Here is a 17342-nt window from a genome sequence, read left to right as displayed (position 1 = left end):
TGTCCCATGATCCTTTCCCTTCTCCAGCTCTGTATCACTTTCGCCAATCACCTTTCCAGCTCTTAGCTTCATCCCATCCCCTCCGGTCTTCTCCCATCATTTTGCATTTTCCCCCTCCCTCTACTACTTCCAAATCTCCTAGTATCTTTCCTTTCAGTTAGTCCTGACGAAGAGTCTCGGCCCGAAACGTCGACAGTGCTTCTCCCTATAGATGCTGCCTGGCCTGCTGTGTTCCACCAGCACTTTGTGAGTGTTGTTATTTGAATTTCCAGCATCTGCAGATTTCCTCATGTTTGCATTTATGCTGTTCAAGATTACCAGAATCTGCTGAATTTCTTGTGGCAGTGTTTTTATAGAGTACTGTGTTGAAGAACCAACAAGGGAAAAGACGATTTTGGATTCAGCATAATGCAATGGGTCTCATTTTGTCAGTGGAAAAAGAGAAAGCAGATAAGCAGGACTCAATGGATGCAGAATATTTGAACTTGCAATGAGCATTATTCAATACTGCGGCATTCAATATGGTTTGTAGAAGAGAAGGGAATGTTTCACCATGGATTGAGGACTGATTTTCCCAGGTTCCTCCTTATACTGAAGCAGGCTCTGGGAAAGAATGACTCTAATATTGAATTTTATACTGAGTGTGACTTAGTTCAGTCTGAAAATGGGATCTTAAATCTGCACATAGTAAACAATGTGGCTGTTGGCACCAAATTGACAAATATAGATTGAATGCATTGATTGAACTACGTGTTGCTGAACAATGGCTTTCAGTAAGTATTCATCCATTGAGTGATAGAAGTTTAACTGGAAAACTGCGGACATTGCATAGTATAGAAGCGCTAGATTAATGTTAGATGAGAACAGCACTGCCAAAATTTGTAATGTTTGTCTGAGGATGGGAAAAGTTTTTTAAAAATCAATAATTACCAGAAAACTGACAGAGACAATGGAATATGTAAGCTGAGTAGCAAAGTAAGTTTTTAAAATATATTAAAAAGACCAGAATTATAAATGTATACAGAAACCCAATTGTGAGGTATCTTAAAAGGAGCAATGGGAAAAATTATAATGGAGATTAAGAAAGAGCAAAGACATTTTCACCTACCTTAATGGATTAGGCATTCAAAAACTCCAAAAAAAGTGGAAAAGCAGACAACTGTTGAAAATAAGGAATTTAGAGAAACTGGCATTGGTAAATAGATAGTACTTTAAGCAAATAAGAATGCAAGTCACAGCTCTTTTTCTGGCGGCCTGCTGCTCGCAAGTTTCAAAGAGTTGGCTGAAGAAGTTGTAGTTGCAGTTGTTTTCAACTTCCAGAGTTTCCTGGATTTTACAATGGTGCTCACAGATAGGAGAGTTACTAATACACCCTTGCTATTCAAGAAAACTCTGAAAGAACCTTTGGCAAGTTAGCTTCATATTAGTGCTATGGGAATGACTGGGAGCAGTTGTTATGGTATTCAGGCTTAGAAAATCACAGTGTGATGAAGTAGAATCAACAAATTTGTCACTCTGCCAAAATATTGTTGAGGCTGGAGCAAACAGGTAGATAAGAGGAAACAAGTGGATACTTGGACTTCCAAAAGCATTTGATAAGTTTCCATACAATTTGTGGCACAAGATTAGGATCGTTGTTTTAGTGTTTTTGGGATTGCTGGTCCTCTTCTGTTTCTGCTGGCTCTTCTGTTTGAATGGCGTTGTCTGTTCCACCAAGCCAGGTGGCATGTCTCTTATTGATTTGACCCCGAGCTTGTTCCTGTAGCTGATGTTACTGTTTGGATTTGCTGTACTACACTTATGTTAGATTAATTGTGCTGATGGAGCTAAACTGAAAGAACCCCAGGTGAGTAGCTAACCATCTGAGTGGAGATGAGTATCCACTGGAGTCCGGACTGGGCCAAGCCCCGCATGCACTGCTTGTGAACTTCAATCAAGCTTTTGCTTGGCTGGGATGTGGCTGCCAAGACCCTTTGGCGTGTAGGCAAGTACTGCTCAGCAAGTAGTTTCAGATTCATCATCAGTTCAATCAGATGTTGCGGTCAGCTGAATTCAGCCTGATGAATGTGTGACTGTGCTGCTGAGAAGGTAGAGGGGATCTCAGCTCAGTTTCATAGAGGACTGTTGGAGTTTTCCATCATACCCATTCCGAAGAAAAGTCCTCAACCTGAAATATTTAATAGATTTCTCTTTCCACAGGCACTGCCTGGCCTGAGGAGTATTTCTTATTTCTTCTGTTTTTATTTCAGATCTGGAATTCTTTCGATTTGCATTTCTCAACCTTCTTTTGCTTAAACTTCTGCTGTTGAAAGGATCAATACTAGTCTGAATTCACATTACCTTGGAGATGTCTAATCTTTTATAACCCTAAATACCAGATTACATGGCTTGACATGATGTCTTGACGGTCATTCTTCAATTCTTCGTCTCAGAATTATTCCAGGATGATGCTGATCCCTACCATATATCACGGTTAATATTCATTGATACACTTGAGAAACCTCCCAAACTCCATATTCCAGGAGAGAAGACTAGGTCTATGTAGTATATGAAAGAGAAGCTTTAGATTTATGTACAAGTGAGAATATAGTAAAATCTCACAAGAATATAGCGAAAACCTTGAAGAAACATTTTAATCCTCTATGACTGGAGTTTTATGAGACCTGCAGTTTTGGAAATGTGCAGTCAGACATCAAAGGGAATATATGGCCAGGCTGAAAAGATAAGGGGGAAAAAGCATGCAATTTCCGGAACTTTCGGGTCAGGCAGTATGAAATTTCCCGTTGGTTCGACTCACTGATGAGAGAATTTGGGTGAAGCTATTTAATGTAACAAATCCCCTTTAGAGGGAGCAGTGGGATGGTCACCAGTACAGAAATGGTTTCAGGAGGTGAGTTTGTTTCACTCAGCATCCCATTCTGAGGTGTGAGCATTGAACAAACAAAGGAATCTGGTAATGGATGAAGCACCTCTAGTGGTAAATCCGTAGGTCACAATGGCCCGAAAGGCAGAAGCAATCAGAATGCTCAGCAGAGGAAGTGGCCACAGAGGGATTCTCCACTGCCAGGACATCAGACAGCACCAAGAATTAACAGTATACACATTGACAGGGGCACAAGCTCACAGCACTGGTGATTCCAAGACCATGGTGGTGGTAGATGGTTGTCCAGTGAAGGGGTAATTGATCACTCCATAGTGGGTGGTGACAATCAGTAGCAGAGCATTATAGACAGCCGGCTCCATCACTGGCACAACCCTCCTCACCATTGAGGACATCTCCAAGAGGCAGTGCCTCAGGAGGGTAGCATCCATCACCAAGGACCCTCGACATCGAGGGCATGCCCTCATCTCATAGGGAGCCTGAAGACCCACACTTCATGATTCAGAAACAGCTTATTTCCTCTCCGCCATCAGATATTGAATAGTCCATGAGTGACACATCATAATTCCTTTTTCTGTCAATATTTGTTTTTGTAACTTATAGTTATGTCTTTGCACTGTACTGCTGCTACAAAACAACAAATTTCACATCATCTGTGATAATAAACCTGATTCTGAAGGCAAGTCTATGAGAGATCTGCAGTACCGCCCTGTGAGTGCTCTGCAGAAAACCCTTGCTGTCTCAGGGAAATATTATCCATGGTCCAGTGTCAGTCCATAACAATAAAACTACCAAGGCAAAGGATGGCTGACATCAACGGGGGAAAGATTGTCCGTGGGGTCTGCTCTTTGTCTGGGGTTTGTGATCCATGGTGTTGGCACGGCACCGGAGAGCCCATAGGAGCTTCCAGGGCAATGCAAGGATTTTCTTCCCATTTCAGGAATGCCCTGCTTTTCTCCTTATTTCCACCAATGCAGTTGGCTCCACATTTTTCTATATTATATTCTAACTCCAATACTCCTGGTCACTCACTGAATCTCTGCATATCCCCCTGAAGTATCTCTGCATCCACCCCAATACTCTCACTATGCAGCCTTAGCAGGAAACTTCAATACATTGCATATGTTTTTTTATTTGTGATGCTGTCATGATCTCCTCATCATAATAAAGGTGATACTGGAGTAATTATTGAATGCTGCTGGCTTGCTCCTGGTGATTTTTGAGCTGCAGTTGGAAAGTCATAGAACTATAGAGAAGTACAGCACAGAAGCAGGTCTTTCAGTCCGTCTCGGCCATGCTGAAACTATTTAAACTGCCTATTCCCATCGACCCGCACCACCTTATCTCACCGTATATAGCCCTCCATATCCCTACCTATCGAAATTCCTCTTAAATGTTGAAATCAAACTCGCGTAGACCACTTGTGCTGGCACCTCATTCCACACTCTCATGACCCTCTGAGTGAAGAAGTTTCCCCTCATCTTCCCCTTAAACTATTCACATTTAACCCTTACGCCGTGACCTCTGGTTGTAGTCTCAGTGGGGAAAGGCTGCTTGCATTTACCTTATCCCTATCTCTCAAAGTCTGGCCTTGTCCAGGGAATGTGGGAAAGAACAGCAGATGAAACTGTTGTGAGGTTCTCAGTGAATAAAAACAACTACTTTTGTCATGTCCCATCATCTAGACTTGCAGATTTTATTCAAAGATAGTGGCTGAATAAAACTGGTTCAGGTATTTTTAAAACTGTGAAATGTAAGTGAAGGACTGTGGAACATTGAAAGCTGTAAGAAATGGACGACATTGGTTTTAAGAGTCCTTCTTTGAAAAAAAAAAGTTGAAGAAAAAGCTCCGGAGGTGTTGAGCTACACATCCTGAAGTCCTAGGAAAACAAATGTTACAGGAACAGGCAGTACAGTCAATCTACTGAACAAAATGTGATTGCTCTGGAGAAGTTGCTGAGGAGATTCACCACAATGTTGCCTGGGATGAACTACCTTCCTTGAGGAGATTGTGTTTGCTTTCCTTCAAGTGGAGATGAGAGAAGACTTGATGGAGAAATAAAAGTTATGAAGGGCCTAGCTAAGTGGAGAGTGAGCATTTTTCCCCTTAGGGGATGTCTGAAAACTGTGGGGAAAGGATTAAGGTGAGGGTTAGAAGGAATCAGAAGATCTTTTCCCCCCATTAGAGCTGTAATCTGGAATACACTGCTTGAGGGGACTAAGTAGAGGCAGAGATTCTCAGAACACTTAGAAAAATATTTGAGCAAACATTTGTATTTCCAAGGTATAGAAGGCTATAGAGCAAATGATGGTAAATGGTGTTAGCATGCAACAGGTAATTGCTGGGTTGACATGGACATGGTTGGCCAAATGGTCTGAGAAACCAGCTGAGTATAACATCAGAAAAAAAGGGGAATTCATGGGGATTTTACCTGAAGCAGGATCAGAGTAGTACCGATCCTACACAGCACTCCTAACAGCGACAAGCAAATGTATTGTGTTTTTGATCTGAATCTTGAACATGTATGTAAACTATAACCAAGAACTATAGAAATATGCTTTTAAAACCCCATGTTGAGCAGAAGGGCCCAAAATAGTTGGGAGCTTAATAGCATTCTAGGGGTTCTGATGCTTGATGTAAACGGGTTCGGTTTTTGGTTGATAGTTAAAAGGTAGAGTCTCAAGCATCTTTATTTTATATATATATTATTAAATATCTTGTAGACTGGGTTACAGAATCCCATCAAAAACTTTCACGCCAGGTGCTGATGATCCCACAAGAAAACTGTGAGCATTTACCATAATATCAGTAACTCTGCAGATAACTGTCCACAGCGTGTCTGGAATTGCCCACATACAGTCATTCAATCTGAAGTCCTGAATTTGCAACCTTTGAGTTGATCATCTGTTGACCGTTGTGAGGGTTGGTGGGGAAGGTAGAGCTGAATCTTGTTGAAGGTAGAGATTCCTTCTTCTCCAGCCCTTTATCTTTCCTACCCACCCGGCTTCACCTATCACCTTCTAGTTATCTTCCTTCCCCTCCTTCCACCATTTTGTTCCCCCTTCCTTTCCAGTCCTGAAGAAGGGTTTTACCCTGAAATGTCAACTGTTTATTCATCTCAGTAGCTGCTACTTGACCTGCTGAGTTTGTCCAGCATTTTGTGTGTGTTTCTTTGGGTCTCCAGCATCTGCAGACTTCCGTATGTTTATAGAGTTGTATCTGTCTCTGGACTCCATATGGAGTCCAATGATAGGAATACATCTTGCTGGGATTCCAGGACGTTGTCATTTAGATTACAACGGAGTTTCAAGGCTAGAGATTAAGCAAATATCTAGCAAATATTAAGCAAAGATCTAGCAAATATTAAGCTAGAATTTTAATTACTTTGCTTAAGTCTAATGATTTTAATTCTAACTGCTTGTGTTTCATCTGGTTCTAGAAACATTCATTGATTTCAGCTTTTGTAAACACTTACTTCAATTCTATTAATTTTATATGTCTCTGAAAACCCAATATTAAAAACTGATTGAGGTCCTTGACTCGAAATGTCAACTGTCCATTTTGGATTGGCTGAACACCTCCAGTGCTTTGTGTGTTGCCCCAGATTTCCAGTATCTGCGGTCTCGCTTGCCTCCAAATACTGAGGGAATGCAGCAGGTCAGGCAGGAAATATGGAGGGAATTGGATAATCCATGTTTCAAGTATTTAGAACCAAAAGATTAAGGGGTGGGGATAGAGAGGTGGGAACAGCACCAGAAACTGGGAGGAGATAGATAGAGATGACAAAGGCTGAAGATGGTGAATCTGAGAGGAGAGGAAGATGGTGCCTGGAATACAGGAAGGGAGTTTGGGAAGTTAGATGGGGTTAGTGGAGGAGGAGAACTATTGGAAGAAGCTGCTGGGTAATGGTCAGTTGGAGAAGGAGAAGGAAGGAATAGAAAACACAAACACGAGGAAATCTGCAGATGCTGGAAATTCAAGCAACGCACACAAAATGCTGGTGGAACACAGCAGGCCAGGCAGCATCTATAAGGAGAAGTACAGTCGACGTTTTGGGCCGAGACCCTTCGTCAGGACTAACTGAAAGAAAAGACAGTAAGAGATTTGAAAGTGGGGGGGTGGGGGAATCCGAAATGATAGGAGAAGACAAGAAGGGGTGGGGTGAAGTTAAGAGCTGGAAAGGTGATTGGTGAAAGTGATACAGAATTGGAGAAGGGAAAGGATCATGGGATGGGAAGCCTAGGGAGAAAGAAAGGGGGAAGGGGAGGACCAGAGGGAGATGGAGAACAGGCAAAGAGTGATGGGCAGAAAGAGGAAGAAAAGGAAGGGGGAAATAAATTAATCAGGGATGGGGTAAGAAGGGGAGGAGGGGCATTAACAGTAGTTAGAGAAATCAGTGTTCATGCCATCAGGTTGGAGGCTACCCAGCCGGTATATAAGTTGTTGTTCCTCCAACCTGAGTGTGGCTTCATCTTGACAGTAGAGGAGGCCATGGATAGACATATCAGAATGGGAATGGGACGTGGAATTAAAATGTGTGGCCACTGGGAGATCCTGCTTTCTCTGGCGGACAGAGTGAGGGTGTTCAGTGAAACAGTCTCCCAGGAAGGAACAGAGACAGCTATGTGAGCCAGGTAGGTTGGGAGCAATTTACCAGAAATTGGGAAATATACTGGGATTTCTTGTTCTGTTTTTAAGCCTGTGTTCAATTGCAGCATCAGGCTGAAGGTCATGTAAATTTGACTGTATTCTTCAAAGAAAATGTGCTAGAGACTTGTACGATAATAGGTAAAGAGAAAAGTATTCTTTTTCTAGACTTACAGTAGATTCCCGTTGTGAAGCTTGCTTTCACCTGCACCTCTAATCAATAATTCATGATGCCCCAAATCTCTGCATCTGTTCACCTTCCAGCCAGTGCAGCACCTGGGACTTAATTACAGGCACATGCACTGATCCAATTATCTCATGCCCTCAACCCAGCCTCATCAGGAACCTCACATGAGTCTTATCTCCCTGTGTGCCAAGCTGCAATAATCTGATAACTTCTAAAATCATTATTCGAGACATTTTTAAAGGCTAAGTATGCACCCTTCTGATACTCCCCAGATTTATTCTTGGAATGATGGATGTTTTTGAAGAGATATTAGGCATGCCCTACCGAATTTTGAAAAAGGCAAAGCAATCACACTGAAATATACAAAGTTCTTACAGTGCTTGAAATGGTTGACATAGGGTTTGCAATGGGTGTGTCTGAAACCAGTTCCAAAATAATGGGTAGGCTGTCTAGGATTGAGTTGAGAAATGAATTTCTCTACCCAGCAAGTGGCAAATCATTAGGATTCTCTACTCGAGGGTCATGGAGACTGAGTATGTTGAATAGATGTGGGCGTGACGGGAATCGAGGGATGTCGGGGGAGTAATGTTGCATTAAAGATAAACCATGATCCATGCAGAGTAAGCAAGAGGGGGAACAGTAGTCTGCTGCTGCTCGGTGTAAGCTCAGGTCAACCACATTATTACATCGGGCAGAGACGGAAGGTTTATCAGAGGAGTAGGGAGGAATAGGTTTGGACTGGACCAGAGGCTGCTATGACAAGGTTATCACCAACTGGGGGTGGCCTTGAAGAGGATGATCGGTGCTGGGTGAAGACTGGGGGTCAGGGCAGCCTCATTTCAGGAGAGAGTGAGCCGTTGGTCGGTGGAGAGCAGGGAAGTCCAAGCATTGGGTTTGGTGGAGGAGTGGAAAAGAAGGTGGAAGAGCAGGAAGTGAAGGAGGTGTATCACTGGAGAAGGGCAGGAGGAGTGGGGTAAACTGAAAGGAGGAGGGGAGGGTTGCATTGACTAAGAGGAGAGAACTGGAAGGGATCCACTGGAGGGAGATGAGGGACAAGGCTAACTAGGAAAGCGTCTTTGCACCTGTTTCATGTAGTCAGACTGCATCTGTACAATATGCCTGTTTGTGTCTGCCTTTCTCCCTGAGTCCATGGTTTAATTAACTGTGCAGTAGAGTCTGATCTCCAGTGGTCTTGGAGCTCTCTGCTGTACCAAGACCACAATCTGTTAAGTCCATGTGGTGATTTGTGTGGAATGCCCACTGATTCTGGCTTCATCCACTTGTCAGAAATGAAGTGAAAATAAGTCTTTCTCAGTGTTGCAGAAGAAAGGGGGAGGGGTGGTATGGTGATGAGAAGAATTTTTTTTTCTGATGATTTAAATTTTGTTAAGGCAACTTTTAATTTTGTTTAGCCGTTGTTGTTATTGTGGTGGAATCAAACCACTCCCAGCCCACAAGGAGACTGAGTGGTGCCCCGAGTCCATTGCCCCCCTCGTTTAGATTTGACCTCCAATCCTGTCTTTGGGGGTGTTTACACTTTCTTCCACCCCACAAGACATTTGGGTTGATAGGCTAATAGTCCACTTTAAGTTGCCCCTAGTCTGCGTAGTGAGGAGAATGCGGTGATCTAAGTTTCTGGTCGCTTGGCGCCATGATTTTGATGCTGAGGTTGTTGATGTTGGTGCAGTCACCTGTAAACATGCACATTCCTGATTTTAAATCGGGAAAACGGCCGTTAATGAATGATGGAGCCGAAGATGTTTCGCCTAGAGCAGTGCCCTGAGGAATTCCTGCAACCATACCCTGGCGCTTTCATGGTTGACCTTCAACAATGCCAACCAGCATCTGACGAACTCTTTGGTGCCAGTTGACCTTGGTTTGACCAGGGACATCGGACAGGCACTCCTGCTTCACATCTGGAGCTCCGCTCGCTGGACCGGTGCCGTGACCAAGTCTGCTGCCGACTGGTCGTGGCCGTGGCCGTGGCCGTGGCCAAGCCCAAGCCCGGCGGCTGGTGCAGGTTGAAACACCTCGCTCGCCCTGCCCGGGACGGCGCGGCCGCCTGCCGCCTGCCGCTTGCCCGCTGCCCGCTGGAGGTCGCTGTCGGCGCGGCGTCGCCGGCCGGAGCCTGGGAGCCGGCGCGGCCACGGGAGGAGACGAGCCGGTGGGCTGGCCCCGGGGGCACCGACCGTCGGGGCGGGCAGGGCAGGGCAGGGCAGGGCAGCGCTGCAACCCTCGGCTCCCGCCCTGGACGCGGAGACTGCGTCCGGTCGCTTGTCACGGAAGGAGCTGGACCATCCGCCGGTTGTTGTCGGAGGGGAGAGGGGCGGGGCGGGGCGGGGGGTGTGAGCAATGGACCTCGAGAAAATCTGCGGGAGCCGCCGGGAGGGAGGGAGCGAACGAGTAAGTGAGTGTGGGAGGGAGGGAGGGAGGGAGCGAGCGAGCGAGGGGTCGGACTCAATCCGCCTGTGGCCACCACCCCGCAGTCCACTTCAGCTGTAGCTCCCCGATATTAACCCCGACCCAAACTGGATCTTCATTTCACATCTCTGTCCCATTCCAGCCTTGATCCCTCCCGCCTACAACGATGCTGAGCCTATGCCCAGAATCATTCCTCATCTCAATCCCAGTCTAATTCTTCTTCTCAGCCCTCTCCCCATTTTATCCCTCGTGTTTTACAAGCGTAAAGCCGTCTCGTCCCCGATCCTAATAACAGTGTTCCGCACCTTTAATCTCTGTTCCAGTCCTTAACCCATCCCAGGTCACTTGTTACTGAATCCCTTTTGCTTCAATGGGTACTAATATCGTACTGGAGTGGTTAAAGAGCCTGAAATTATCCCAGTATGGTGAATCCTTCTTGGACAACGGCTACGATGACCTGGAGGTTTGTAAACAGATTGGGGAGCCGGATCTGGACGCTATTGGGGTTGAGAGCCCCGGGCACCGGCATCTCATCAAAGCCGCTGTAGCACGGCTCCGCGAGGAAGAAGAAACTGGTGCGGTGGTCTATTTCACTTTGGAACCGTGGGCTGGAGCCCTTTGCCAGCCCAGCGTTTATGCCAAACTGAAGGAATGCCAGCCTAGGTTTCGGACCCTGCTGTGGAAGAGAACACGGGGCGCCAGTAGGGAATTGCAGAACACCATGGGGTCAAAAAGGAGAGGAAGCCATAAGAAGAGGGTAATTTATTCCAAACTCATGCTGAAGATCAAAGAGAAGCGGCGGCGGAGCGGCAGTTATTTGCGGAAACTTCCGCACTACAAGGTGGGTGATGAGGTGGGAAAGGAGTCTTAATTACAAGGTTTGGTGAGGGAATCGGCAGCTGCCTCACAGCAAACGCAAGGCTGGTTACTCCAAAAGGTGTGCTGATTACGGGAGGTTGTAGGAGATTGTGATCCCGTTACGTGTGATGAGCATTTAGAGAGGGGCGTGACCCCATGGATAGATGGCTGTCATAGTTAGAGCAGACTCGTAGGGGATACTCAGAGTAAGCATCTGAGTTACAGTTCTGTCCGAATTTGACCATTTTTCAAAAGATAGCGCAATCTGTAAATCACTGCATAACAATGTACAGATTTGTCTTGCCTTGAAGTCGATTGGGCATTTGTGGGAAGTATATGAGATTGTCCAGTAATTGACTTTGATGCAATACTGAAGGAATTTATGGGTGGGTTCAAACCAGACAGAAATACAAAATGCTGGTCAGCAGTTAGATGTCCTCAATACAAGAAATCCAGTGCATTCTCAGAACAAGATATGAGGTGAGAGCAGGGCTTGGCCGTTTGGCCCTTCAAATTTGCTCTACTAGTTGTTAGGATTGTATGAAATGGTTCTGTTGCCCTGAACTTCCCCATGTCCTGTGTCTGTTGATTCTCCTAATGTTCTGAAATCTGTCTGTGTCTTCTATGAGCACAATTGCTGAGCCTCCACAGCCTTCCAACACTCCAAGTTCACCACGCTCTGGGAGTGGAGATCTCACTCCTAAATGGCCAGCGTCTCAATTCTCAAACAGTACCCTTCGGTCTTAGACCACCTGCATTAACTAGCCTGTAAAACCTTTAAGAGTTTTGTATGTTTGAACTGATAAACGGAAACATCCAAGTATTTAAGTATTATGGGCATATAAAGGAATCAGCTATATATTTACAGCCTACATGATGGCAGAATGCAGTATTAATGGTAAAACTCTTGGCAGTTTGGAGGATCAGAGGGATCTTAGGGTCCGAGTCCATAGGATGTTCAAAGCAGCTGCGCAGGTTGACTCTGTGGTTAAGAAGGCATATGGTGTATTGGCCTTCATCAATCGTGGATTTGAATTTAGGAGCCGAGAGGTAATGTTGCAGCTATATAGGACCCTGGTCAGACCCCACTTGGAGTACTGTGCTCAGTTCTGGTCACCTCACTACAGGAAGGATGTGGAAACCATAGAAAGGGTGCAGAGGAGATTTACAAGGATGTTCCCTGGATTGGGGAGCATGCCTTATGAGAATAGGTTGAGTGAACTTGGCCTTTTCTCCTTGGAGCGATAAGAGGTTGAGTGAACTCTGCCTTTTCTCCTTGGAGCGATGGAGGATGAGAGGTGACTTGATAAAGGTGTATAAGATAATGAGAGGCATTGATCGTGTGGATAGTCAGAGGCTTTTTCCCAGGGCTGAAATGGCTAGCGCGAGAGGGCACAGGTTTAAGGTGCTGGGGAGTAGGTACAGAGGAGATGTCAGGGATAAGTTTTTCTTACTCAGAAAGTGGTGAGTGCATGGAATGGGCTGCCGGCAACGGTGGTGGAGGTGGAGATGATAGGGTCTTTTAAAGAGACTTTTGGATAGGTACATGGAGCTTAGAAAAATAGAGGGCTGTAGGTAAGCCTAGTAATTTCTAAGGTAGGGACATGTTCGGCACAACTTTGTGGGCCGAAGGACCTGTATTGTGCTGTAGGTTTTCTATGTTTCTACATGGGTACATAACAAATGTTCCAATGTGAGCTCTATGTGGTGTTTTGATAGAGTGTTCAGTGTATGTACTGATGATGCCAGTGCAGGCTTGATACAGGAGATTTTTTTCAATTGAAATCAAGAACACTTCGAGGAACTTTAATGGAAGCTTTATTTTAAAGGGTGTGGGCTGAGGTGATCTTGAATTGAGATTTATCACAGGGGGAGCAAATAGACAAATACACTCTGATTTTGCTACCAGGCAGGGGTTGTTTGCCTGAATTAATATTTGAAGCCAGGGGCAAGATGCACTGACTGAGAGAGCATGGGATTTGTTTGCAGCTGCTCCAGCAAAGAACTGGAATGGACACTATGAAATGAATGGCTTTCCACTCTACAGGTCTCCGTAATTCCACCACGATATAGCATCAGCCACTTGTTTCTTAAACACGTGCTTCCTATAGGAATATATGGCCAACACACTTTTCCCACTGCAGAGTTGACATGTTTTGGGCTATGTATCAAGCATGTAAATGAACATGTATATGTAAATGAACTCAAACGACACAGATTCCAAAATCTTTTATTCAATTCGACTGAGGTTTGGTTGGGTTTGCTCATTCCTATAACAATGAAGGGAAAGGCATAATGATGTTCTTGATTGATGTATTCTTGATAAAATTTAGACAGACGTCACAAGGAACTAGGAACCCCTGAGCATTCGTATGTAAGTGTAAATTAATTCTGAGCTGTTTCAATCATATTTTGAGGGGCAAAAGTGCTGACAAGTCGCGGGGTGTTAAATATACTCGAAGTGAGAGAAAACCAATTATTGACACTATTCCAGGCTTGGTGCATTCTTCACACAGCTTGTCCCAAAGAGCCCGACTCTTTTCATCCAGGAACGTTTTATCAGAGTGTTTCCCTCATTTTGCCTGACAAATGATGTGGTTGTTGGTTTATAATTATGGTATTCCGCCCTGGCCACTTTGGTAATGGTACAGAATGCGGAGGTACTTTGCAGTGAATTGTGCAGGAGCAGTAGCTGAAGGTTGCAAGGGCTGGCGATTTTAAAAATGGAATGGTCAAGCTGCGTACTGCCCTGTAACACAGCACCTGATAGGCATGAGATTTTTTCCTGCAAATACTTCATCTTTCAAACACACTCAATATTCTGGAGATCACAATCCTGTGTCAATCATGGAAATTGGCAATTTTTGCTCAGCTGGCCCTGTTACCTAGGTAACCTTTCCCGAGCAGCATATTATGTGGCCCTGACAACCAGTTTGACACTGAATTGGAGATTGAAAATGACCTCTTGTTACACCGAAACCAGGGAAAGTTGGCAGAGTGCTAAAATGATTGACATTTGAAGGAACACTGTGCATTGTGTTAAAGATAGTACTTTCAATTTCTTTTTATCGTGGGCCAGTATAATTGTTTTAATTCCATTTGCAAATAATTTTTTTTAAACATCATTTGACTGAACATAGGCATTTCAAAGACACTCACCACCGAATCTCTGAAGCTAAAAGTTCAAGGGAGCACAGTAGATTCTGAAAGCATGATTAAATTATATTACATCACAGCATAATCTTAGGAAAATAATGAGACTGTGTGAAGATATCTTCTGACAGTATTTTGTCTAAATTTAAAACAGACCCCTGGGGGTAATGTTCAGGTTTCAAGGAATTTTCAGAGATAGAATTTGGAAAGCATGCAGTGTCAGCTGAAAAAAGTATAACATCAGCACAAAAGCAAAATGCTCCAGATGTTGCAAATCTGAAAGAAGACCTGGAAGTGCATGAAATATCCAGCAGGTTAAGCAGCCTCTGTAGAGAAGGAAACAATCAGAGTCAGGCTTAATATCACTGACATATATTGTGAAATGTGTTGTTCAGTGGCAGCAGTACAGTGCAATACATTAAAAAGTATAAATTACAATAAGCAATATTAAAGAAATTTCACAAAAGGGAACAAAAGGTAGTCAAGTGGTGTTCATGAGTTGGTTCATTGTCCATTCAGAAATCTGGCAGGGGGGAAGAAGTTGTTCCTAAAATGTTGGGTGTGTGTCTTCAGGATCCTGTACCACCTCCTTGATGGTAGAGGACATGTCCTGGGTGATGTGGATCCTTAATGAGGGATGCCTCCTTTTTGAGGCATCAGCTTGTGAAGATGTCCTGAATGCTGTTAATGCTTCAGGTCTCCAATCATTCATCAGGATTGAAACTGTGCATATGTGACCCTATCTCCTCAGACTGTTGATACGGAGGTGCTGTAGTATTTTCAGAAAGAGATTAATGGAGTCATTTGGGCACTTCTCAGAGAAAATAATGTGGAAATCTTGCAGTTCCTCCTGAGAGATCTGGTGGAAATCTCCCACAATTCTCTGGGAGATGAAGAATTCCTTGAGAGAGGTTATGTGATAATAAAATGGGAAAATGTTGCTGTATTTTCTGAGAGGAAGGTTGTGCAAATAGTAGAGAATATATAGCAATATTAGACCGCTCTGACTGCCGTGATGAAATAATACAATATCTCCTGCAAAAGTGACATGTTCAGTGAAGGATCAAATGGAAATAATACATTGACTCTGGAGAGCTAACCTTGAAATATTACAGTATTCACTTTGTTAAAGTGAAAGTTATGGATTAGCTCCTGCGAGAGAGAAAAATGGAAGTAATAGTTTCTCTTGAGAGATATGACATGAAAATATGAAAGAGATCATATGTAAATGTGATAAATCTGCCTGTCATATTGTCTGGAGATATTGCAATATTTCCTGCAAGGTAATGAGGGAGTGCGATTGTATCTCCTGACAGATCTAATGTTGTAAAGGATACAGTAACTGCCAAGAGAAAATGTAGAAATGTTACAGTATCTCCTGAGAAGTTCAAAGCTGCCCACAACACATCGCCGTGTTTCGCCAGCGTCATCTTGCAAGTAACTTGGAAATGTCATCGTACCACCTGAAAAAGATAATACAGGATTGTGACGCTACGTCCTGGGAATCGGTGTGGAAAGATTGTGATATCATACAAGAGAGGGAGAGTAAAGCTGTTACAGTATCTCCTGAGAGATAGTGTTATACAACTTCTTTCTGAAAGAGATTGACAGTATCCCTGAGAGAAAAGTTGGAAATAATACAGTATCCCCTGAGAATATTCACATGCAAATGTGACAATATGTGAGAAAGTGATATGGTGTCTCTTGGGAAATTATGTTGAAATATTAAAGTATTAGGATTTACATGGAAATATCACAGCAAGAATCGCAGCATTCTTCTGGTGTAATGTGAAAATTATACTATCTCTTAAGAAAGATATGGCAATGTTAACCCATTACAGAGAGATCATACAATAATCAGATGCTCTTCTGAGAGCTGCAGGGTCAAAGTTTGCCAACGAAGGTTCCTCACGAGGATTCTATGTTGAAATCCACTGAACTTCACCACCTTCGGCATCGCATCAATAACTATTTCTTAAAAGAGCAAAGCTCACTTGAGAATTCAGTAGTACGGGGGGAGGCTTGCTGCCTTATTTAAGTGGGCAAAATCTTTGTTCCTAATTATGCCAGGCCAGATGCCTCAAGCCACTTCTGTTATATTTAGAGAGCCAAAGTTCTCGAGTGAGCTCAAATGTGAGGTATGTAGAAACAAAACAGTATGATTCAGTAAAATCTTCTGTGGTTTCTACAGGCCTTGCTCTAACCCAAAATCTTCATCTTTCTTGCTGACTTGATTCTTTTTTCCAAAAAGTGACTATTCATTGTCCGCACAGTTGAGATGTGTCATCATCTACATTCATTATAAAAGCAATGCAAACATTCCCTTACAATGTATCAATACCACCAATGAGTCCTGCTTAAGCAAAGCATCGGTGAAACATTTGATACAAAACACAAGATGCTGGCAGAACTCAGCAGGCCAGACAGCATCTATGGGAGGAGGTAGTGACAACGTTTCAGGCCGAAACACTGGGTTTTGGCCCAAAACGTCGTCACTACCTCCTCCCATAGATGCTGTCTGGCCTGCTGAGTTCTGCCAGCATCTTGTGTTTTGTATTTATTTCCAGCGACTGCAGATTCACTCGTGTTGCTGGTGAAACATTTGAGAGGCTTTTTGATGGTCTCAGCCCCTTAGTACCGAATGATAGCAGTTCCTGAAAGTGGGGTAGTTGTTCATGTTAAGTGCTTCAGACAATATACTTTCATGATATGTTTGATTTCATTTAATAGGATGTTGCCTTTCAGACTATAAGACCATAAGACATAGGGGCAAGAGTAGGCCAATTGAGTCTGCACCACCATTCCATCATGGCTGATTTATTACCCCTCTCAACCCCTTACATCTGCCTTCTCCCCATAACCTTTGACATCCCTGCTAATCAAGAACCTATAAGCCTCCACTTTAAGTATACCAAATGATGTGGCCTGCACAGCTGTCTGTGGCATTGAATTCCACAGATTCACCACCCTCTGGCTAAAGAAATTTCTCCTCATCTCTGTTCTAAATGAACATTGCTGCATATTCAGAGGCCCTCTGGTCTTAAATTATTCCACTACTGGAAACACCCTCCATGTCCACTCTATCTAGGCCTTTCAATATTTGATAGGCTTCAATGATATTCCCTCCTCATTCTTCTAAACTCCAGTAAGTACAGGCTCAGAACTATCAAAATCAGAACCCCCCCCCCCCACCA

At 43.8% G+C, this 17342-nt stretch overlaps 1 protein-coding gene across 1 annotated transcript in view; it reads left to right on the top strand.

The window, feature by feature from the left end:
* The first annotated feature begins 10131 nt into the window (after positions 1 to 10131).
* sash1a (SAM and SH3 domain containing 1a) overlaps positions 10132 to 17342 on the top strand; it is a 132083-nt gene continuing 124872 nt past the window's right edge. Inside the window, exon 1 of the mRNA XM_059986353.1 lies at positions 10132 to 10978. Coding sequence (XP_059842336.1) covers positions 10508 to 10978 — 471 coding nt within the window. The 5' untranslated portion in view covers positions 10132 to 10507. The remainder of the gene's footprint in view (positions 10979 to 17342) is intronic.

The sequence above is a fragment of the Hypanus sabinus genome, chromosome 12 (genome assembly GCF_030144855.1).
Source record: "Hypanus sabinus isolate sHypSab1 chromosome 12, sHypSab1.hap1, whole genome shotgun sequence".
In the NCBI taxonomy this organism is placed as follows: Eukaryota; Metazoa; Chordata; class Chondrichthyes; order Myliobatiformes; family Dasyatidae; genus Hypanus; species Hypanus sabinus.
The sequence above is the reverse complement of the archived record's forward strand: the minus strand, read 5'-3'. Positions and strand labels throughout refer to the sequence as shown.